This window comes from Eucalyptus grandis, chromosome 7, assembly GCF_016545825.1.
Source record: "Eucalyptus grandis isolate ANBG69807.140 chromosome 7, ASM1654582v1, whole genome shotgun sequence".
Taxonomy (NCBI): domain Eukaryota; kingdom Viridiplantae; phylum Streptophyta; class Magnoliopsida; order Myrtales; family Myrtaceae; genus Eucalyptus; species Eucalyptus grandis.
Window position 1 is genome coordinate 57,834,661 of NC_052618.1, and position 23,422 is coordinate 57,858,082.

General features: G+C 38.4%; 3 protein-coding genes and 1 non-coding gene across 4 annotated transcripts; 2 read left to right on the forward strand and 2 right to left on the reverse strand.

Moving 5' to 3' along the window:
• The first annotated feature begins 3,321 nt into the window (after positions 1 to 3,321).
• Positions 3,322 to 5,906, forward strand: LOC104454478 (methylesterase 17). Its single transcript, XM_010069330.3, has 4 exons — positions 3,322 to 3,797; positions 3,933 to 4,073; positions 5,111 to 5,245; positions 5,437 to 5,906. Exons 1-4 carry the CDS (start codon positions 3,525 to 3,527, stop codon positions 5,710 to 5,712), a joined length of 825 nt encoding a protein of 274 aa, XP_010067632.2. The 5' UTR covers positions 3,322 to 3,524; the 3' UTR covers positions 5,713 to 5,906.
• A 52-nt stretch (positions 5,907 to 5,958) lies between these two features.
• On the forward strand, positions 5,959 to 6,032 carry TRNAI-AAU. The gene has a single exon. It is a non-coding gene; the product is annotated as a tRNA-Ile (tRNA).
• Positions 6,033 to 6,551: 519 nt separating this feature from the next.
• On the reverse strand, positions 6,552 to 10,205 carry LOC104430570. Its single transcript, XM_010043317.3, has 3 exons — positions 9,355 to 10,205; positions 8,035 to 8,307; positions 6,552 to 7,133 (listed from the first exon to the last, which is right to left on the reverse strand). The coding sequence occupies exons 1-3, from the start codon at positions 10,006 to 10,008 to the stop codon at positions 6,864 to 6,866; spliced, it is 1,197 nt and encodes a 398-aa protein (XP_010041619.2). The 5' UTR covers positions 10,009 to 10,205; the 3' UTR covers positions 6,552 to 6,863.
• Positions 10,206 to 11,911: 1,706 nt separating this feature from the next.
• Positions 11,912 to 12,759, reverse strand: LOC108960931 (receptor-like protein EIX2). Its single transcript, XM_018877329.2, has one exon. The coding sequence runs from the start codon at positions 12,752 to 12,754 to the stop codon at positions 11,912 to 11,914; it is 843 nt and encodes a 280-aa protein (XP_018732874.2). The 5' UTR covers positions 12,755 to 12,759.
• Between the last annotated feature and the right edge of the window lie 10,663 nt (positions 12,760 to 23,422).

Genomic DNA, 23,422 nt, shown 5'->3' on the forward strand with positions numbered 1-23,422 from the left:
ACCCATCGGTTCTAATTGGCTCGAAGTTTTCGAGAGTCAAAGTCAAATGCCACCGCACATGAAACCTCGTTGGTCCCTGCGAAATGCTACGTACCTGATTACTTCACTCCAAATGTCAACACCTTCCGATCATTTTAAAACTCCCTCCAACCACGGTGCTGATGCAGCTGTCATCTGTCCGTGTCAACGTGGGCTCGAGCTGTCGAGAAAAGGTCAGATTGGAAAATGTTTCGGAGACGCGTTGGGGTCGAGAGGTTTAAGTCCCTTTAGCGGGCAAGAAAACGACGTCTCGTTTCGGACACGACGCTCATGGCGGACAAATCCCTAAGGATTTGCCGTGAATTGTGTTCTAGGGTGGTGGTTGAATTTTGAGGCGGAAGGTCAAAATGAATTTTTACGGAGGTCGCTTTTTTGTCGCCTTACAACCGCGTTTTTTGGCATTGATTTACCGTTCGCTCCTGCACAGCACCGAGGATCGGATCATGAATCTGTCCCCATTTTTGGTAATTACGTAGATTCTCGATATACTTTAAGTTAGGGATAATGACGGCGAGAGTGTTAGAGAACTTATGTTGATTTGGCACATCAATTCTAAAAAACATTTTTAATTTATTCATTTATGACCTAAAGCTTATCAGTGTTATTCCATGTTAGTCCTTGCATTAACTCTATTGGTCTTTTCCTCACTTGAAAATTTCATGTTGCATTTTTTCATTATTTCTTTAAGTCACGCTCATGGCATTCAAGTGGCACCAGCGTAAAATAAAAATAAAAAATAAAAATAAAAGGACTAAAAAAAAAAAAAAAACAGAGAGAGAGAGAGATATGAGGGCAAGGAGCCAGATGGGAAGAGGGTTGTGGCAGTACCGGTTTTTGACACAAGTATTTCAAATCTAATTGAATATAATCAAGTTGGAAAAATTAAGTATGTTGAGTTTTATATACCTAAAAATCGAGTCAAACTCAAGTATGTCATGTTTTATATATCGATTTGAGTTTGAGCAAGAAAAAAGAGGGGACGGATTTCAAATTCTGAGTTTCTATAATTGACCTTAAGGTTGATAACGTGTCAATTCGACTAAACTTGATTGGACATCTAAATCACGCCTATTGATGGGGATGTGGTACTGCACAAATCAGAAAATGTTGTGTTATGCAAAGAAAGACTTCCGTATAGCAAGAAAGAAAAGGAATGCGCCGAAAAGAGGACTTTTTATTTATAATCTTTTGAGACATAATTTAAGGGGAACCTAAATCTTCAGCATAGTAAAAAAAAAAAAAAAAAATGACAGTTCGTCAAAAAGGTATTTTCTTTTAAAAAGGGCGACAGCTGGATCCAATAGAATTAAACCGAAGTACATTTTTTCTCAAATGTCAAATGCATGGCTGGCCGTTGTTATGCTTTTACCGGCAATGACGTCACCACGGCCAGCTGTCCGACTTTTCACCGCTTTGCGGTACATACGCTACGATGATGAAAGATATGCCAATCAAAGACTGACTGTTCTGTCATACCCACGTGGAGCTTTTTCATCCTTTATTCCTTTTTTCCTTATATTCTCAACTTTTTTTTTTTTTTTTTGCACTGTAATATTCTCAACCTTTGCGTTGAGGATTATTTATACGGTGAAAAATAAATAATTAAAAAATATTTTAAATAATCTCTTGTATTATTTATAAAATAAAATAACAAAAAATATTATCATCATTCATGAAAAATTTAGAATTAAATTATTATCTTTATTAAACATAATTTTCATTGATATTTTTTTTTTATTCCTAATGTTTCATTTTCATCTAAACTCGAATCTTAAAGAATATTATTAATTATGCCTTCTACCAAAATAGAAAAGTCCCTGTGGCATCACTTTCATCATGACCAAAACAAACATGGAGAACCAAATTCACCCGCTATTCCATCACGTTTTTCTCCTTCCACACCTTTTCTGTCCACCCTCCATTCCAATCTAAGGTAAATCGAACCGGTCAGAAGAATAAAAAAAACCCTAGCCTCTTTAAACTCTTTAACATGGAATCAACGCTTCTACTCCACCAACCGAGGGTGAAGCTTGCGACGAAGAACATGAAAGGAGAAAGGAGTGATTTGTTGTTGGTGAAGTGGAAATTTTGGATGAAAAATATTCAAAAATAAGAAAGATCCTCTATTCTTCAATTGTTCAACACGATCTAGGGGTAGAATCAAAAAAGAATTTGGCAAAATTGCCCTACTTTAACTATCAGAAAAAGCCGGTCAATGAATTCAAGACTTTATTTAGAATTTACTTGGCCCTGTTAGGTCCTTGTTGCACTCCCAACAATTTATGAGAAAAATGCTTCCACTTTTGATCCTTAGTTAAGATATTCTCAAAAAATAACTCACACCATTTCATGTTTGATTTATTCACGTGACCTCTAGAATTGCGCTATAAATACAATAACCTTTATTGAATAACTCTTATGTAGTAACAGGATAAAATTAATGGCCACCGGTCATGGTAAATTCTTTAAAACATACAGCTCAGGAAAAAAGTCCTTTAACTTATTAGATTTAAGTAAACAAATCGTCAACCTCACTGACGGCATTCAGAGGAAAAAATGATTTTCTTTCCCTTTGGCCAAAAGGTTTTAATAAAAAATAAACAAGGGATAATTTAATCAATGGATTGACTGTATATATAAAATAGAATAATAACACAAGGATAGTGTCAGCCGGCAATTCTATACAGAGAGACAAACAGAGAGAGTCAGAAAAAAAGCTAAATTGAAATTTGCCACCGCCCGACAAACTATTTATTATATTAAATTCTCTTACTTGTTAGGGAAAAAATATAAACAACTTTGCTGCTGGATTCAATGACAGATCTTCATTTTCGATTTATATTTACTGTGTAACGTATGCCTAATAATCTATTACAAGTTTTCTTCTTTGGACAAAACACGAACAATCAATTTCGATTTCTCACGGTTGTATTTACATTAATTAAAAGTAATAATTATAATTTTCCACTAATATCTTGAAAAAGAGAGAAACATTGTACATTTCCACAAAGTCGCTTACCCACCTAATAAGACAATTTTTTTTTTTTGGTCTGTCATTTAATAAGGCTCAACCAAGGGTTTAAAAATATAATAAGACTTAACAGGGACGCTATTTTAGCATTTTTCCGGGTTTTTGAATGATCAAGTGGTGCGCGCACACGCGGCGTTCCATGGAGCCGATGCCTCCTCCTGCCACATGTGCCTTTGACCTTCGGCGTCGACCAATCATGCGTCCATCATAAGGAACGATGCCCCTTGAAATGGTATTATCTGGGGCCGAGAGTCTTCATGGCTACAGCGGCACTTCGGCTCGTGATTGGATACAGGCATGAATCAAGCTCATGTCATGCTCATCGGGCAGTCATGACGCCTATATGAATCCATTCCAGCTACGCATATATATGGAAAGAGCCCGCAAAGGCTGGCCATTCTCGGTATAAAAGAGAGAGAGAGAGGAGAAGAAGAGGAGAGAGGGGGGATTGTGAATGGGGGAGGAAGTGAAGATGGCGGAGACAGCAACAGCAGCGGCAGCAGCATCAACTAGGACGCCCCACTTTGTGCTGGTGCATGGGATTGGAGGGGGAGCATGGTGCTGGTACAAGATAAGGACCCTCATGGAGAGCTCCGGCTACACCGTCTCCTGCCTCGACCTCACGGGCGCCGGCATCGACCCCACCGACCCCAACACCGTCCTCACCATGGACGACTACAACAAGCCGCTGCTGGACTTCCTGTCGACCTTGCCGGACGACAAACAGGTTCTTTATTCTATGCTCTATATTAGTCCATGGATATAATCATGTGCGGGTTATTACAAGCAGCCAGCTCTTGGTGGGTGACAGTTGATCTTCGGCTGATGATCTAACATGAATTTCGGATATGGTGGGTGACAGGTGATCTTGGTGGGTCACAGTGCAGGAGGGCTATGTGTAACTCAGGCTTCAGGTAAATTCCCCGGGAAAATCGGTGTCGCCGTTTATGTGGCCGCCACGATGCTCAAGCATGGTTTGGAAACCGATCAAGACTTTAAAGATGTAAACTTTCTCTTCTCAATCATTCATCCTCTCTCTCTCTCTCTCTCTCCATGGCTACTTTATGAATTGCAAATTTATGAGGTATGCCAATCTACGATTGAAGTTCGGTGAAGGTGTAGAGAGTATTGAGACCTTAGAAGCAGCAAATCCAGGACTTTGTCAATTAACTGTCCCGTGTCCTCGTTGATCGGCTGTCCCTAGTTTGTCCTCCTGCTAGGCCCCTAGATTACCTACCGTGCAGCACAATTCCGAAAAGGTTGGAAATTTATGGTTCTCATGATTGGTCAAGCTCTGTTTTTTTTACCCAGTGACGTGATTTTCTATTCACCAAAATTACCATGTCTTTCTGAGCTTACAATAAAACATGCTTTGGAGCCGGGGACGCACCTGATTTGTACTTTTGTAGGACCAAGGAAAAAAAATCGAAACAAAACCCAACAAAAGCATTCGGATTTTGATTCTGGGTTTCTTGTAGTTGTCTTCTATTCTTCTAATGAATTAACTACGTAACCGCAAAAGAAAAATGAAAAATCCCATTTTTAATTTCCCGGAAAATCTGCACTACAACGGGGCAACTTGACCCCTCGTCTCAGATTTGAGTCAGCATCAGTGATCAATCCGCAAACTTTTGAAGATGAAATCGAAGGAAAACGAAACCCACCAGAATTTCCAGTAGCCAAAGGAAAACTTGGTGCCCCTTTCGATCTCCAACCAGACAATGTGCGTCATCTGATATGTGCGGTCTCCCTTCAATAATTATCACCCACATATTTTGTCGCCTTCCCAACTCTCTCTCTCTCTCATCCATCCCACTAAAACCAAACACCATTGTCTTTTTCCTCTTCTCCTTTTCATTTTTTGTGGGTGAGATTGCAATGTGTCCATCTTCTTGCCGAGTGCTGTAGTGGAACTGGCCTGATAAGGATGAGGAGTAAATTCCTGGGCACCGCCTGATGATGTTCTGCGTGGACATTACCGGAAGTGCAACGTGGAGGTTGGGAGTTGAAATTGATTAGGTTGATGTCAACCTTTGACAGGGAGCGCCGGATCTATCAGAATTTGGGGACGTGAACGATTTGACGTTCGGGCTGGGACCTGATAAGCCACCAACAAGTGCAATAATTAAGCAGGAATTTCAGCGCAATATCATTTATCACATGAGCCCTCTCGAGGTATCCCCCACCTCTTTTGTGTTTCGACTAACGTGTGGTTTCGGTGCAGCTACGTCGAACCGATCACCATACATCGAGTGCAGTTCGAGTTCATAATTGAGGATGCGAGGCACGTCACGAGCGGCCTTCGGTAGTGCCACGTTTGATAGAAAGCGATTGATTGACTTGGTCTTATACGGCGACGATTGCAGGACTCGACGCTGGCCGCCATGCTGGTGAAGCCGGGGCCGCTCACGGCGCTGCTGACAGCGAAATTCCCCAAGGAGGACGACGAGGGCGTGGAGAGCGTGAGGCGAGTGTTCATAAAGACGGCGCAGGATCGGGTGGTGAAGCCGGAGCAGCAGGACGCGATGATCGCGAGGTGGGCGCCGGTCGAAGTGTTCACGTTGGACAGCGACCACAGCCCTTTCTTCTCCGCCCCGTTCTTGCTCTGCGGATTGCTCGTCAAAGTCGCCGCTTCTTTATGACCAAAGGGTGTAAAAAAAGTGGCCGCTTCTTGTGGATGAATGAATGAGTGAACGAACAATCTTTGGGGTCTTGATTTTGGCGGGATCAAGTCTGCGTTCTTGTTATCTCAAAGCTATTTTTTCTGGAACTACTGCTCTCGAATAAGAATTGGTGCATGTAATAATGAAAGATCTCTATTTTGTAAACGACGGTTGGATTTAAATAAAATGATTATTTAAAATGTTTGTGCGGAGAAGAGCATCAATGGCCTATTAGCTCAGTTGGTTAGAGCGTCGTGCTAATAACGCGAAGGTCGCAGGTTCGAGACCTGCATGGGCCACTTTCCCCTTTTTATTTTTCCTATCTTTTATCCTCTTTTGGCTTAAGGTATGTATAGATGGCTCTCTTTCATTACATTCATCATTTATCATTTGAGAGGACAAAAAAGGAGTTGAAGGAAGAAGAAGAAGATCATGGTCTCCTCTGTGGTAATTCTCGGCTCTACCTACTACTGCTTTCTTTTGATTAGACAGTTCGATTTCCAAAGGTTACGGATGCGTGCTCGGGCCATTCTACGGTCTCTTAATCACCGTGAAGTCGCTCCTCCCCATCGCAGCGTGTTCAAGACACGAGCAGCTTCGATGCCGGGAGAATCCTACCGAGAGATGCGTTTGCAAGTAGAGATGCAGTGTCCGGTTTACATGAATCTGTAGTCAATTGGTTCGAAGCATTCATCTGAGAATGCAGTTGGGTCAAGTTTAGGCTGACTAAACTATCACGAAAAGTGCTTACTTTGAAACCAGAGTGCTTCTTCCGGGAAATTCTGCATGCTGGAGAATGCCGAGATGCCAAAGGAAGATGCAAATGACGAGTGATTCACTCACCAGGCTAATCATAGCTGAAAACCGGACAGACGAAAATCACAACAAAAGTTTGAAAATTGAGTTTCAAGAAACAGTATCTCAGTTCTCCCTATCCATGTAGGTCAAACCAATGATTACCTCACGAGACAAGCGAGAACGTTGATAAGATGTTTATTTCCGGCGGATAGCTTTGCCCGCTCAAAAGAAATGAAAGACCTCATCAGAAAACACACGAAAGGTGACTACAATGCCTCAGGCCTCCTGTGCGATCCTACTGTATAAATCACCCAGAAAGTCTTTATGAACAATCACTCTCGGCCAGCCTTCTCAAGCTTCTCCATTTCTTCGTGATGCTTCTTCTCTGCCTCCTGGAGCTCTCTTTCAGCATCCTCCTCTTCCTCAATTTCATCAAGATCATCAAATTCCTTGGTTGCTGCCATTGCTTTTAAAACCGGATCTCTCAGTTGAGATATCAAACCGCCACCAACCTTGTATTCTTCTTCGTCGCCAATCAGATATAATCGCTGGTCGGGTCCTGTTGACATCGGAACATCGACGGCCAACAACTTATAATCATACTGCAAATAAGCATGAGATCTATGTCAGGTAGCACGATTAGACTGCTATTTAATTCCCTCACAAATTTTTAAGGAGATAAAAGAGTCTCAATACTAACACTAAACTATTCATTTTTTTTTTTTGGGTAAGGTAATATATTGATTTTTAACCAAAACTATACAGCAGGGGACTAAACTATTCATTTATCTTCACACAAAAAGGGAAAATGGAAATTAGACTGCTTCCCAGCAACAGAGACATTTTATGCTCCAGATGGAAAAAAAAAGCATAAACAAGTGGAATTTGTTATTCTATTCCTCATCGTACATACAAGTTTTAAACTATCCAGAACTCCTTAAATGAGAGTGACTGGAAACTTGATCAGCCTAATCTATTCAGATTTTGCACTGTCTCAAATAGCCCCACCCTACTGAGAAGCCAGGAACCAAAAGTGCTGAGAGCAATGCAGTAGCACAAATTTGAATACTATATTTTCTTTTTGGTTGGACAATTTGAATGCTAAATTGAGAAGCCATGCGTCATGATCAAAACTTGAATTAGGCATGCACGGTAGCATCAGGCCCCTTTTCTTCTCACGTACATTTCTGTGAAATTTGAGTTATGAAATCTCATTTATTCTTTAGCAACAGGATTCATCCTTACCTCATAAATAAATCAAAATAAAACAAAATACTAAATGAAAGAGGTTTTAAAAACAGAGACTCAGTAATTTATCTTTGAGAAAAACATAAGCTTTTGAGAAAAATTACGACAAAAACAAGTTTACTATGTGAAGCAGACAGGTCTAATTAACAGCAAGATGATGTCAAATGCTGACAAATAGCAGGAAAGGAAAGTAAACTCAAGCTAACATCAAAATTATGCTCAAACACTTGGAGGCCAGTAGGTATAGGTGCAAACCTGGCCCTTTTTCTTTTTCACTTCAACGCTGACTAGGCCCCTTCTTTCAGAACCGCGTATAGGGAATATGAGAAAACACCGCTTGCTTCTGAGCCTGGGTTTGAACTTTTTGAAGGTGACACTGCCGCCAGACATCACGTAAGCTCTTAATTCTGATCCAGTAAGAGGGGCCCCCATTACCTCAAGAATTCCAGCATGTGTATTCAGCTTCCTCATGGCCATTCTATAAATTCTATCTGGATTAATTGTAAATCTTGCACGGACATACAGGCCCTTAAACACAAAAGTAAAAAGTCATAATCAGCAAAATGGGACAAGATTAACTGCAGTGGTATAATCTGCCAAAATTACACTATTACGGGAAGGAGGGGTTTCCTCATGTAGACATTGACAAAACCCATGATGCGCAATCAAAGAATGCTTGGAATATATCCAATTCTAGGTAACCATGACAGACAGACATGAATTACTTTAAGGTTTTATGACTGGGAAGTAATCGGTGATAAGATTCTAGATTGATCATATTGGTAAAAAGGAATTAGTAAACAGTGTTTGGAATTATGGGGCCCAGAACCACATGGTTATTAGCTTGTTACAAGCCCTTCAAAATCCCAAACTAGGCTTGTTGATGGTACTGTGTTCTGTTCACAATGACAATTGCCTGCTTCATATAGCAAACTCAGATAATCATGACTTGGCAAGCCTGCCTAGCCAACATCTTTCGCCCCATAACTGGAAGGAATTCATTGGGCCAATAGAGAAACTCATGGCCTCAAGATTTTTTGTAGAACCCGCAAGAAACTGTACAAAGAAGTCGCCTTGGAGAATTGAGAACTTGAAAGACTGATATACCAGACAGTATTCCACTTACAGCCACTCCCCATTTACTTAACTAAAAGCCAGACCAGCGGCAGAACCTGCACTGTAGCAGAATGCCACATTGCAAATGAAGCTGCTAATTTAAAAACCAAAGACATTTGACAAATTCACAGTCATCAGGAAATCCAAGGTCCTTGACTTGCTTATAACAATTGTTGGTTGGATAATCAACCTCGCGCTCCAATACCAGTTGACAAAAAGGTAAGCATTTAGTGGTGACACACTCATCCAAATGCCGTCCTCCTAACCGTAAGGTCTTGCTCTTATCATGGCCTTTACATACGGAGGACGGACTAAAATTTAAGAATACTGCAATCACCGAGACAGAAATGCTGAGCACGGGCATTCAATCATTCCCAATACAGTTTTACACCTCTCTAGCCAATAGAAACGACTATATTACACAGATAAATGAATAAAGTAGGAAATTCACGAACTCACAGCAAAGGCGACAATAGCGGAGGAAAGGGCGAGGAACCCGTACTTTGCCATCCCCTCAGAGATCCCGACGAAGGTGTTAGCAATCCCAAACATGATCCTCCACAGCAAGGCGCACACCAACATGGCCGCAGCCCCCACGAGGACCAAGTAATTGCTCCTCAAGAACGACTCCACTTGCAGCCCAATGGCCTCCCGATATTTGCTAAACGTAGAAAGAACCGACATTGTCGGCTTCTCGAAAACCTTCTTCGCGAAACCCCCATTCCCGGAGCTTTGGAACGAGAAATGCCTGATCCCATAGCAATTCAATCTCGACGGACCGAGTCCCGCCGGCGAGAAGCTCTTCGACGAAGCCTGGCCCGCCCTAGGAGGGAGCACCTCGGACGCGGCGAGATTACCGAACGCTCTAGACTGGCACGAATTTCGCGCGGTGCCGGCGGCCAAGCTCGGCGGATAGGAGAGAGGAAACGGGCGGGGGAGAGAAGAAGGAGGGGGCGACGAGGAGCCGGCGGCGGCGGCGGGATCGACGGCCGCGGTGGTGAAGTGGGAGGAGGAATGCGCGCCGGCGGGGGACGATTTCGGGAGGTGGAGCTGGTGGTGGTGGCGATGCAATCTCAGAACGCCTTGGAGCAATCGCGAGGAGGGCTTTGACATCGTACTAAGCGATTTGTACGGAATCGGAGCTCGAACGCCGCTGCTTCGATGCAGAATTGAAGGACGCGAATTTTGCCGGAGACTTGCAGGATCGGAGGAAAGGAAAGGAGGGTAGTTGACGCGAGGGAAGCTCCTGCCCGGAGGGAAGCTGGAGCGCAAGTCGATAGCCTGATGTTGTACGGTGCAGTCAGCGGTGAGGGAAGACGACGATGACCATTCTTTGATCTCGCCTTCTCCGGTTCGATTTATGGGTTTGGGCCTGAAGAGGCCCAAGCCCAAGTTTGAATTCTAATGCACCTAAAATAAGGGCGGGCGATTCCAGCTTTCACACAGATTCTAAATAGAATTTAAAATCTACCCATCGCAATAAATTTCTCATTTTCTAGAATATGAAATCTATCTCCTCATAGAATCCACGATTTATTTAGTTTCCACCTTTACTACAAATCAAATGATTGCAGTGAATCATCTTTTTTAATGATTTATTTACTTACTACTACTTATTTTTGAACACATAAAAAATATGACTTATTTTTAAACACATGAAAATATAAAATATTTATAAAGTAAAAGTCTTGATCATAATTTGGAAGCTCAAATGAGTAGTTTCATATTATATACTCATCATTGGATGTCATCGAGCATCACATAAATGTGTGAAAACATAAACTAATAAAAACACAAATTTATTCAATTTTTTGAATTTGAAATCTTCCTTGCATATTTTGAAATTTGGAACCGAACAAGTTCCAACCGGTATGGTTCTTTGGTTTCACATTCTACTTTGGAACTATACTTACCCCTAATTCAAAATGGGCTACTACTCTCTTTGCTTCAGCTGCCAAAAGCAAGCATCTTTCCAGAGAGAGGGGGGAGTTCATCTTTTAACAGCCGCTAAATTAAGTTCTCTTTTGGGTGAAGGAAGTGCGACTGTCTTACCAATGGTGGAGACTAATCATGAGATATTTCGGCTTATTCTTCAGTCTTTGTTATTTTTCTTTGCGCGAACCCAACAAGCAACTTTCGGTAGTTCATGAAGACCTCCGCATGCCAACTGCTACAAGCTCAATGTATATGCAAGTTCTTGGCAAAAACACTAGAAGCACAGGTCTCAAAAAGCGATCGGAAAGCAAGGCCCTTCCTTCCAATCCAAGCGTCCTGCTTAGATGAGAACCCAATACATTAGAAGTTCAAAAAGTGCATCAGAGTGACAGAGAGAAGCTCATCAACCATGAAACAAGGAGTCCCGCTCCTCATATTAGCGCAGGCTTTGATTTCACGCGATTTGTTTGCATGGATGCAAAGATTGATGCACCCCGCGAGGTGAAGTCAATTGATAAGTATGACGACGAAGAGACAAGGCCACAAATAGAACAGAAACCAGCAGCTCCAACGTTGCGTTTATGGTTTAAAAGATTGAATCTAGTAGCTCCTCTAATGCTTAATCCCGTTTCGTGGATGGGTGAACTAGAACTGCTGCAAGGGCACGACAATCGCAAATTCGCCGGTTCAAACATGGCAGCAAATTGAGGATAGACATAACCTTATTGCCTTATTAGCAAACGTGAGTGAACAAAAATTGGAGTTAACCTATCTAGTTTCAAATCCGTTTGCCTGCTTCCCTACCTATCCCCTCATGATCCAAGAGTTGGAGGCTTGTCGTTGTTGAGGCCCATTTAAATCTGTCCGTACCAGTACTCATATGTCAAGTAGAAATCATATTTCGGCTGAAAAGAGAGAGAGCCGAAAGCAAAGTTCGGCCTGAAAGATAGAGTAGAAAGAGTGGTGTTTTGAGAAATAGACCTCGCAGAATGCTAATTACATTACATTACATGAAGAAGCAAACTCATGGAAGGGAAGAGATCATCCGAGCACAAGTTCTAAACAAACCCAAAATGAAAAACTAAAGGCAGAGGAGAGGGCACAAGATTGCTAATTTCTTGCACTTGGCTACTTTCACTATAATAGCCACATATGTCTTGTGTGCTGCTTGGTCCGCAAAGTTGAAATATGCTCGTCTCCAATCCTTCTTGAACTGCAAAACTCCGAAAAAGCCCCAGAATCCAATCGCAAATCCAAGCATTATGACCGCATAGAACAACATTTGATCAAGCTGATGTGTATCTTTAGGGTGAGGGACTTTCTGTGGTTGAGGCGTCTCGGCGCTGAGGCATTTCTTTCTCAAAAGATCACCACATAGTAGAGGATTGCTAGCATAAATGGAAGGATCGTCGAGTGTTTGGATTTGATTCCCTTTTGGAATCTGCCCCATAAGGTTGTTTTGCGACAAGTTGAGGTGAGCTAGGGATGTTAATGCTGAAATGCCTTGTGGAATTATCCCTGAGAGATGGTTGTTTGAAAGATCCAGAGACTCGAGCGACCTCATATTCCCAATGCCAATGGGAATATCTCCAGAGAGATGGTTGTGAGACAAGTTCAAGCCATGCAATCTTGAGAGGAAAGAAAGTTCTTCGGGGATTGACCCATTCAAAAAGTTGCTAGAGAGATCCAAATTGACCACAAGTTGCAGAACAATTTTGGTGTACTCGTTATATCTTCCCTTTAAGATCTCAACCACGTACTCTCGACCCCAAGCCATACCGTAGCCTTTGAATGTCAAGAAAATTATATCTTGTATAGGAGCGACAGCCACATATCCAAATGAATTGGTTTGATTCAAGTTGATCATGCCGCTCATGTTGCCAAGACAATGTGGGATCATTCCCGTCAAATTGTTTATTGCCATGTCTAATATTCTCAACTTTGATAGTGAGCAAAGTTGCGGAGGGATGTTGCCGACAAACCTATTCTCTCGTAGCCTTAGGATCAACAAGGAGTGAAAGCTTTCATCAAACCATGTGGGAATGCTTCCAGACAAATTATTCTCTCCAAGGTCTAAAATTACTAGATTTGTGCAATAATCTAAAGCTTGAGGAAGCTCCCCATTGAGATGGTTTCCGTTCAAGTGTAGGGTGGTAAGGCCGGGCAATGATCCAAGTGAGCTAGGGATTACTCCGGACAACTTATTGAATGACAAAGTCAAGAATGCTAAAGAATCCTTCCAACAGTCTAGAATACTACCAGATAGGCTATTATTGGCAAGATTTAAAACAATCAACTCCATGTTGCATAATGATGACGGTAGAGTACCATCAATTAGGTTGTCATTGAGATATAGAGTATGTACCTGGTACATAATACCAATATCTGTTGGAAGAGAACCGGAGATAAAGTTGTGGGAGAGATCTAAATAGAACCATTAGATACACATGTTGGGCAAGGGGCCAGTAATTTGATTGTAAGATAGATCAAGCCAGGAAAACGTCAAGTTGGTTGACAATTTTGGTAAGTTCCCAGTAATCTGATTGTAAGATAAATCGAGTCCGAAAAATGTCAAGTTGGCTGACCATTCAGGCAAGGGCCCAATAATATGATTGTAAGATAGATCGAGCTCGAAAAACGTCAAGTTGGCCGACCATTCTGGCAAGGGCCCAGTAATCTGATTGTAAGATAGATCGAGCTCGGAAAATGTCAAGTTGGTCGACCATTCGGAGCAAAACATCGAGGGCCCGGCAAGGGCCCCGTAATCTGTAAGATAGATCGAGCGAAAACGTTGTAAGATAGATCGAGCTCGGAAAACATCAAGTTGGCCGACCATTCTGGCAAGGGCCCAGTAAGTTGATTGTAAGATAGATCCAGCCGGGAAAACGTCAAGTTGGCTAACCAACTCGATAAGGGCCCAAAAAGGGAAGCATTGGAAAGTCCGATATATTCAGTGTTCACTTGTGTTTGAATCCATCTGGGAACTTTAGCTCCGAAATTACAAGAGTTCATCCTGATAACCACCAATTGGAAAGGGGGTATCCAGCTGGGTTTTACCTTAAAAGTCAAATTATTATTGCCATCGATCTGCAACTTCTTGAGCCTTGACAAATTAGAAAAATGGATTTCGGTAATCACACCTTCAAAATGATTATTGAAAAGAAGCAACCCTTGCAAAGCCCCCAATTTCCCTAATGACTCAGGAATATGCCCCCCCAATTGATTGTAAGAAAGATCTAACAATCTCAATGATGACAACCGACCCATTGATGGTGGAATGGTCCCATTCAATCCATTAAACGAAAGATCTAGTGTTTGCAAGTTTGACAATGATCCAATGACACTAGGGATTTGACCGGAGAAGAAATTGTTGTAAAGCATGATACTTTTTAAGTTTGTGAAGTGCTCCAACCAATCGGGTAGAGCACCCTTAAGATGATTTAAACATATCTCTAGACTCTCTAAGCTATTCTCGATGAGTCCCGATGAATTTCCTTGGGTTCTTGAAATCTCTTCTCCAATTTGGTTATCACACAAATGCAATGACTTGAGGTACCGCATGTTCTTTAAGAATAAGAATAAGCCTCCTTCAATGCTATCAAAAAAATTTCCCTTGAGACTGAGATGAGCAAGGCTGGTAAACTTGTCAAACCACATGGAAATTGATGAGTTGAAATAGTTCAATGAAAGATCAAGATGTTGAAGAGAAGTCATGTTTTGAAACAAAGTGCTCGGAATGGGACCTTCGAAAAGATTACCCGAAAGATCGAGGTATTGAAGATGAACAAGAGAAGTAAAATTGGCCAAGTGATTAGAAGACAAATGAAAATTATATAATCCACAGCCTGATAAGCTCAAATGCGATAAATTTGGGAGCGTGCTGATCACTTGCATGAGGACTCTTTCATTCGAAATCATTGAGCCACTCATGTCAAGGTACTTTAGTGATTGAAGATGAGAAACCCACAGGATATCATCCACAACCAAATTTTCGTCTTCATTACCAAGATCTAGGACTTCCAACTTGGTGAGATTTCCCAATTGTTGGGGAACCGTTCCACGGAAGTTGGCAAACGATAGATTAAGGTATCTCAATTGTTTGATCGAACCGAAGAATTCGGGTATTCTTCCATGATTGGAATCGATCCCACTTAAGTCCAAGTGGTTCAAGTATCTCAAGTGGAGCAAAGAAGAGTTCAACTCACCACCAACTAGGAGAAGGATCGGTCCCATGGAACTAATTTCGTCTTTTGTTGGTTGGGGTAATAATTGGAGATTGATGACATGACCATGTGCTCTATCACAAATCACTCCTTCCCATCTGCAGCAATCTTTGCCTTCCCATGAAGAAAGCAAGCCACGTGGATCTAAGAGGCTTTGTCGAAGCTGGAGCAGAGCCTCTCTTTCTTGCTCTCTGCAAATGGACATTGAATTGTTATAGAAGCACACACATGAATTGTCTAAAATAAGTAACAGAGTCACTAGTGTGAACACTTGGGAACAATATCTGCCCATGAGCAATGAGAGACAAGATGAATTCATGTTTTAGAGTTGAGATTTTGAGGGTCCTCTAATCAAACCCAGATCATTTATAGAGAAGGGCAGGGAGAGATTTCTCTTTTAATGTGACAAGTTGTGGTTTCGTACATGCACCTTATGCCCATGGATGTGTATCATGTATATGCAGCGCATTTAAGGTCCACATATGATAGTCATCTTCAGGGAAAAAAGGCTCATCCATTCTTGCAGTTGGAGTTTGTAAATTGATGACCAGATCCCATCTAGACGAGATGTCCCCATCAACTTGGACGCCAGAGCAGCGCCATTATGGAGATTGCGGACAAGCCCATCTAGTATTTTGCGGTGCTAGTCTCGGATAAAGTCAAGTCTTTTGGGTCCGTGTCGTTATTCATATTAAGGGGCGAAGAGTAGTGCCAATATGGAAATTGTGCGTAAGCAGCTTGATGTGACTTAAGCCTTTTTTTTTTGAATGGAACCAGTATTCTTAGAATCAGTGTTGGATATTTTATTATTATTATTTGCTTGTGGTCCATGTCATAAAAATTAAAAAAAAATTTAAAAAATTAAAAAGTTTTAATTTTAAAAATTTCAATTTCAAAAAATTTAAAAATTAAAAAAAAAAAGAAAATTTTAAAAATTTTAATTTTAAAAAATTTTAAAAATTAAAAAAAAAAAGAAATTTAAAAAATTTTAATTTTAAAAAATTTTAAAAATTAAAAAAAAAAAAATTAAAAAAATTTAATTTTAAAAAAATTTAAAAATTAAAAAAAAAAGAAAAATTATAAAATTTTAATTTTAAAAAATTTTAAAAAAAATTAAAAAATAAGAAAATTTTTAAAAATTTTTAAAAATTTTTAAAAAAAAAGAAAATTATGAAAATTTTAATTTTAAAAAATTAAAAAAAATCTAAAAAAATAAGAAAAATTTAAAAATTTTAATTTTAAAAAATTTTAAAAATTAAACAAATTTTAATTTTAAAAATTTTAAAAAAATAAGAAAATTTTAAAAATTTTTATTTAAAAAAATTTTAAAAATTAAAAAAATTTAAAAATTTAATTTAAAAAAATTTTAAAAAAATAAAAAATAAGAAAATTTTAAAAATTTTAATTTTAAAAAAAATTAAAAAATTTTAAAAAAATTAAAAAATTTTAAAAAAATTAAAAATTTTAAAAAAATTAAAAAATTTTTAAAAAATTAAAAAATTTAAAAAAAATTAAAAAATTTTAAAAAATTAAAAAATTTTTAAAAATTAAAAAATTAAAAAAGGGGGTGGGAGGCGTTTGAGGGCTCCACCTCCCCCCTTTTTATAACTTTTATAATTTTATTTTTTAATTTTTCTTAATTTTAAAAAAATTTAAAAATTTCTTAATTTAAAAAAAAATTAAAATTTTCTTAATTTTTTAAAATTTTTAAAATTTTTCTTAATTTTTAAAATTTTTCTTAATTTTTAAAATTTTTCTTAATTTTTAAAATTTTAAAATTTTCTTAATTTTTAAAAATTTTAAATTTTCTTAATTTTAAAATTTTTAAATTTTCTTAATTTTTAAAATTTTTCTTAATTTTTTAAATTTTTTAAATTTTTTCTTATTTTTTAAAATTTTTGAATATTTTAAATCTAATTTAATTAATTTTATGTTTTTACGCGTCTCGTTTTGACTCGGCAGAAAACGGCGCCGTTTTGGACTAACTCTGGAACAATTTTCGATGGCTAAGTGGTTTACTTCCAGATGATGGCTCATGTCTGAATTTAAAGTTATGGCATGTGTCCCGGCGTGCTTGACGGTTATGGCACTCCATGTCACCATATTAAGGTCATTTCTTGGTCTACATTGCGAGTTTCCAAAGACACCGTTTGTTTTACGTTTTAATCTTAACTAGTTTACTAACTCTGGAACAACGATGCTAACTAGTCTTCTTGCTCATAAGGATGATGGTAATGTACCATTCATCGGGATTTCACGGAGACATGATAGAAGAGGTAGAGATCTTATGTTGTCGGAGAGATCTTCATTGAGACCGCCAAAAAGGTGCATATATTGGGTAAGGGCGTGGTAATTTGAGTGTGAGACAAATCAAGCCACAAAGTTCACATGTTGGTTGACCATATAGGCGAAGCCTCCAAAATGGAGGCATTGTAGAGAGAGAAGCCATGGTCCTCCACTTGCGTCTGCGTCCATTGTGGAAATGTCAATCTAGTTGGGATTTGCCTTAGAAGTCGGATAATTATTGCTAATATCCAAATACTACAGGCTAGACCTAGTTTATGTGGAGTGTGGATCGCTCGGGCATAGGGAGCAAAATATCGGAGCGCGGAACGTCATTTGTGCCAAACGATAAGGGTAGACTTCTTTTAATCATGTAATTAGTATCATACATGATTTTGCAGTAACAGCAAAGATGATATAGGCAGTATAATGTGTTTCTAACGTATCATGTTCAAAGAAGAATTATTATTTTAAATTGTGTTTTCAATTACAAAAAATATCAGCTGAAAAATATATCTCATATAAAAATAAAGATCAGTACATTGGAACGTCTGAAATGCTCATTTTAGTATATGGATGCATTCTCATCTCAGATGATATTCTGTGCACCTAGGATTTACGGGCCGTGTAAGAGACGAATGCACACATCTAGCATATCGAGTAATTGCCATGTGAGAGGCGAATGCATACATGTTCCTTTCAATGAAAGTTCATGAAAATGAAAGTCCGCGCATAACTCCAAGTCGAGTCAATATTTACCACTTTTTAAAGTTCATAAAAAATGAAAACCCACCAATAACTCCAAGTCAAAGTCAATGTTTATGACATTTCAGAATAATAACTTACTTCATCTTTAGAGCTAGTCCAGTATTCTTGTTTATTTCCGCTTTTGCGACGTAGTAAGTCCAATAGAGTAGTAGTCATGCCTCACATAATCAGTATCATAGCTGGAAAAAGTTGAAACCGGGAGGCGTTTGCCTTTGCCTACTGCTATAAGCTTATAACACTGACTCATACCATATCATTTACCTTTGGCTGAACGAGTGTCCATGTTGATTTGGTTGCAATTATTTCTTTTTTCCGTAAGTAAATATCGTGTATTCGCAAAACTCCAGCAACTGTGGGAGGAGAAGTTGTTTTACTACCCTCTGCATTTATGCAAAAGCTTCATTCTCCCCCCTTTTTTGTTAAAAACAGATTAAATCTAGATTTGCGAGACTTTTTCAATAACATGTAATTAATGAATTAGTCGCTCGAAACACAAAAGCAAGTCACAAAAACTTTTAGACTTTCTACTCAACAAATAAAGAGTTTTCAGAAATTCTGACAGACTACACTTGTGTAGGGATTTCGTTATGTACGAGCATTCTGTTATTATGAAATGTAAAAACCCAATTATAGGTAAGTAACACTGGTAATCCATGTATAACTCCAGATAAAGTGATCATTCTCTCTCTCTCTCTACATAAAAAAAGAACTTCCCTAATGATACGTGTCAATGTCGTGATCAATTCTTAAAATATTTTGATCACATCCTAATAAAAAAGAACTTAACAATGATACATTTTATCAATTAGATCGAGCAATAAAACAAAGGCAATGTAGTGTCTATCGTAAGATTATTACGGTAAATTTATAGAAAGAAAATGGCTCATTTTTTACCTTAATTACATCATTTTCATTCAACTGATAAAGTATCTAGCCTTCTGCCTTCGGTATTGGTACCTTAGACAGGAAGCTCTTGAATAAAGCATGTGCCACAGAGAGAGAGAGAGAGAGAGAGAGAGAGATACATTGGCACTTCAACACCACAAATATATATATGCTTTTCCACAAACACATAGAATGGCCTCTACAGTAGGCTCATGCTTATCCTTTTACCTCTCATCACTAAGCATGACTGAATCAACTCAATTAAGCTCTTCTCCTAGCTTTGCTTCCTATTAATGTCAAAATATGTTTATAAGTGAAAGTCTAAATTCATATAAGAGATTTTCTATTTGGAAATTGATGGACAAATAAGCAATAAATTTAAAACTTAAAAGTAAAGTCCAAGTTGGATTAAGTTTCAGAACAAATTAGGATATCAACTTTCCAAATTTGGGTTGGATTCGGCAAGGCCTATAGTTCCACGTTTAATATATAAAATAAGCAAATCTCTTTTGGGAGTTAGCCCTGTTGATTCGCCGTTCATGGAGAGTTTAACAGGTCTGTGGAATTCTCATACCGTTGTTGGAGAATAATTCGTGAATTAAGTCTCATTAAGTCGGTGTTCAAGCCGCGAAATCATGCAGTAAGATTTGGATATTTCTTTGTAATATTGAGAAATATTTCGTGAGAAATTGTGAAGAATAAACATTATTGAGTTTAATTAGAAAAAAATATTTAAAAAATAGTAAATTTTGTTCATATCAATGCCGGCCATGCCATGTAGGACGACTAGCATCCATATCAACGAATTCCGGCCAAGATGGACTCAATTGGCTAAAAGTGAAAAAGTTTATGACTCAATTGGCAAAATTAAAATGTTTAGGACTAAGTTGACAAAAGTACAATAGGTTTATGATTTTTTGGACAATTTTTCCACATTTTCATGTACCTATCCTTCCTTTGATTTCTGAAATGTGTCAAGTCGGAAGATTATTCGAGTGATTTGACAATGATGGGGAGCTATAGTAGTGAGCAGCTTTTAATTCGCTTTTCTAGTTTCTCCATTTAAAGTTCATGGAATGCAAAATGCATTTTTCCATAACTCGAATTTCAAGGATACTAAAACCTATATTACATTAAAGAAAAATTCGCCAACATAAATCGAGATGGGTCTATGATGCATTGTCTAAGCTGGAGCAAAGCCTCTCCTTTTTGCTCTCTGCAAATGGAAGTTGAGTTTTTAGAGAAGCAAACGCATGAATTATTTAAAAAGAGCAATAAAGTTACGAGTGAAAGGACACATTTATGTTTGAGGGAGTGGGGGTTTAAGGATCCTCTAATTAAATCCAGATCAATTATAGAGAAGCAGGGGGAGATTTTTCTTTCAACGTGACAAGTTGGGGTTCCAAACATGCACCTTATGTGGATGCATGTGTGCCATCTCGAAGGATGTATGTGTAGCACATGTAAGGTCCATGTATCATAATCACTGTCCAAGAAGAGAAGGCACATCAATTCTTGCAATTAGAGTTTGTAAATTGATGACTAGGCCCCATCCAAAGGACAAAATTCAACCTCTAGATATTAGTCCAAGTGAAAAGCAGCTCCACTAAGGAGATAGTGGAGAATTACACTTAATTTATGCACTGTTGTATACAGACTAAGTCAAGTCTCTAGATATTAGTCCAAGTGAAAAGCAGCTCCACTAAGGAGATAGTGGAGAATTACACTTAATTTATGCACTGTTGTATACAGACTAAGTCAAGTCTTAGGGGTTAATAATTGTTTCTCTGTATAAATGCGTGCTTATAATAGTACCACTCAATTCAAGTTATGATTTTTACTAACTTATCAATTTCGAAATAATGATCTTAATTAGTCTTGTTGCTTGTGCAACACATGAGAATATGTTGGTCATTGCTTAAAAAGCAACACAATAAAAAACACCATCGAAAAATATATTGTGATTACTTTCACAATATCACAAATGTAATTATTTTCTGAATTCTTCCCCCACAACAACTATGTTAAACTTGAGTTTGCTTTGCCCATAAAAACTCTATATAAATGATGATTTTGACCTCAGAAAACATAAACGGTTCAATCTGTAAAAGAACTTTCTCTATGTAGGCTTTTCTTTCAATAGAAAGATATAATTTGATTCTTTAGTTGTGCGTTTAGTGTTTCCCATGGGTGTAAATCAAAACAAATAGTGATGGTAATAAAGCAAGGGATCATTAGCGCACCATGTGCAGCAAGTGAAAAGGTCATAGGACCATTCCAACATATAAACCACACTAAGAAACTCAGAGCTATCAAAAAATAAAATAAGAGAAAATCCTCCCAAGGAAAATGAATCAGACCGCGTGTGTATCTTATTTTATAGTATAAAAAATGGTCTGACAACGAGTAGGGATAAACATTTAATATCACTGCTAAAAGCATTTACAAACAAAAAACAAAAACAAACAGAATCTAACCACCGACTATGTTGTAAAGGAAAAAGTAGCAACAAGCTCTGGATGGATAATGATATGAGAAGGATTGAGGAATTCAAACTCAATAAACAGTTCAAATCTTCCATAGACTCAAACCCGGGTGCAACCAATTGATAATGAGTTATAATGCGGTAACGTTTATCAGAGATAAAGCCTAGTTTAGATTGAGAACAGCATGGTTGTTTTTTACCACGGAGATCAAAGTCACTAACGAAGGGAAGATAAGAGAAGCTAAGGATCGTATCTTGTCATCAATTTCGATACTCGTAGATTGAATCAATCAAGAGGCCTTTGAGCCTAAAAAAACACAGAAAATCAAGGTAAAATATAAACATAGTCGAAGGAAGAAAACGCAGTTTTGGCAAATTACTTCGACGAGTTTCTAGGATAGATGGGACGATCATAAACTGCAACATTCCTCGTTAAGGAAGCAAGTAGTTGCGCAGAAAACCCACGACCCGATGTACTTTAGAAACCAACTTTGTGATCAAGTAAACTTAAGTAATTTAAGATGTTGGTAAGGTTAAATTCAGATTCTACACAGAGGCCGACAATACATAAGCTTCCAGGCAAACTCATCCTGTGCAAACTTTGAGAACCGGGACCATCCCTATTTTCTATTGGCAAATCAGCGCCATCGCCTTCGACTTTATCTTTCTTGGTCAAAGGAAGGAAACAAACAACTTCAGGTTCAGGGGACAAGTAAAATTCAGGCTTGCGGATGGGTACTTAGAGAGACAATAGAAGCAAATATTCATAAATGGAATTTTAAAAAGCTGCAAAATTTCGGTTGAGATTTCTGATTTAGTTGGTAAATTCCTATGTCGTTGCTAAAAATATGCGGATGGGGCTGCAAAATTTCCGTGTTGGCATTACATACGCCATGCTAAGTGGCTATATTGAAAACCTTAAAAATAAAAAGTATCTCTAAAAATTTACAAGAAAGAAATTGAAAAAAAAAGGAAGAGCATTGGGAATTTGGCAGATCTACAATCTTTAACTCTTTTTCTTTTGAAATTTGGCGGATTTACTATTAAAAACTTGCCTAATTAAAACAAATATCTCATAAACCCTTGCTTTAGATTTCTCATCGCTTGTTTGAAATTTTCAAAGCCCTCTTTTGGGCTTGAAACCTGGTTATGTTCAAGTTAGAGTGTAATGGTGGAGAGAGCACTCATGCATCTTTCACAATGGAAGCGTATCTTTCTATACGTAGACATCATATTGTGCAACAAAGTTGCAAACCTCACAGCAGACTAATTTCCAAGTTGAACTTATTTTCTTGAAAATTGATTGAATAAAAATAATAGATTGAGCACCACAATTTTACTATAGAATCAAATCAAATCCAAGTCACACTTTTATTATCTCGACTTCATTTCGGTCTCAATTCGCCATGCTAGAGTGGAAGAGATCAAGCCACAAAAGTGATCCGTTAGGCTCAACACCTAAGCAAAGCCCCATACATAGAAGCACTTGAGAGTTATGACATGGTCCTCCTCGTGTCTCCATCCATTGTGGAAATGTTGCTCCAAATTATTCCAAGTTGGAAAATGGGCCACTTGGGATCTGTCCTAAAAGTCAAGTAAATTATCGCTAATATTTCAAGGCTAGACCTAGGTTACCCGGCGTGTGGACTGGGATGTGGAATGAAAAAGGGATTGTGAAACTATTACTTGTCAAAAATGTGGTACGATAAGGTGGACTTTGCCGAGCATGTGATTAGGATAAGACTTAATTTTGTAGTTACAATATAGATAATATAAGCCGTATAATGTGTTTCTAATGTATTTGAGCCACTAAATTTCATGTTCACACAATAATTATTATTTTTAATGCAATATGAAATATTATCATGAAATTATAGTTTAGGTAAGTGATAACGATTAGTGTATTAAAATGTTCACAATACTCATTTTACTTTATGGGTATGCTCTC

Coding starts and splice junctions, on each gene's coding strand:
- LOC104430570 (XM_010043317.3), bottom strand. CDS start 10,008: ATGTCAAAGCCCTCCTCGCGATTGCTCCAAGGCGTTCTGAGATTGCAT. Junction 8,308..9,354: donor CCGCTATTGTCGCCTTTGCT/GTGAGTTCGTGA, acceptor TTTGTGTTTAAG/GGCCTGTATGTCCGTGCAAG. Junction 7,134..8,034: donor TGAAAAAGAAAAAGGGCCAG/GTTTGCACCTAT, acceptor GCTTATTTGCAG/TATGATTATAAGTTGTTGGC.
- LOC104454478 (XM_010069330.3), top strand. CDS start 3,525: ATGGGGGAGGAAGTGAAGATGGCGGAGACAGCAACAGCAGCGGCAGCA. Junction 4,074..5,110: donor CCGATCAAGACTTTAAAGAT/GTAAACTTTCTC, acceptor AACCTTTGACAG/GGAGCGCCGGATCTATCAGA. Junction 5,246..5,436: donor ATCACATGAGCCCTCTCGAG/GTATCCCCCACC, acceptor CGACGATTGCAG/GACTCGACGCTGGCCGCCAT.
- LOC108960931 (XM_018877329.2), bottom strand. CDS start 12,754: ATGGCAATAAACAATTTGACGGGAATGATCCCACATTGTCTTGGCAAC.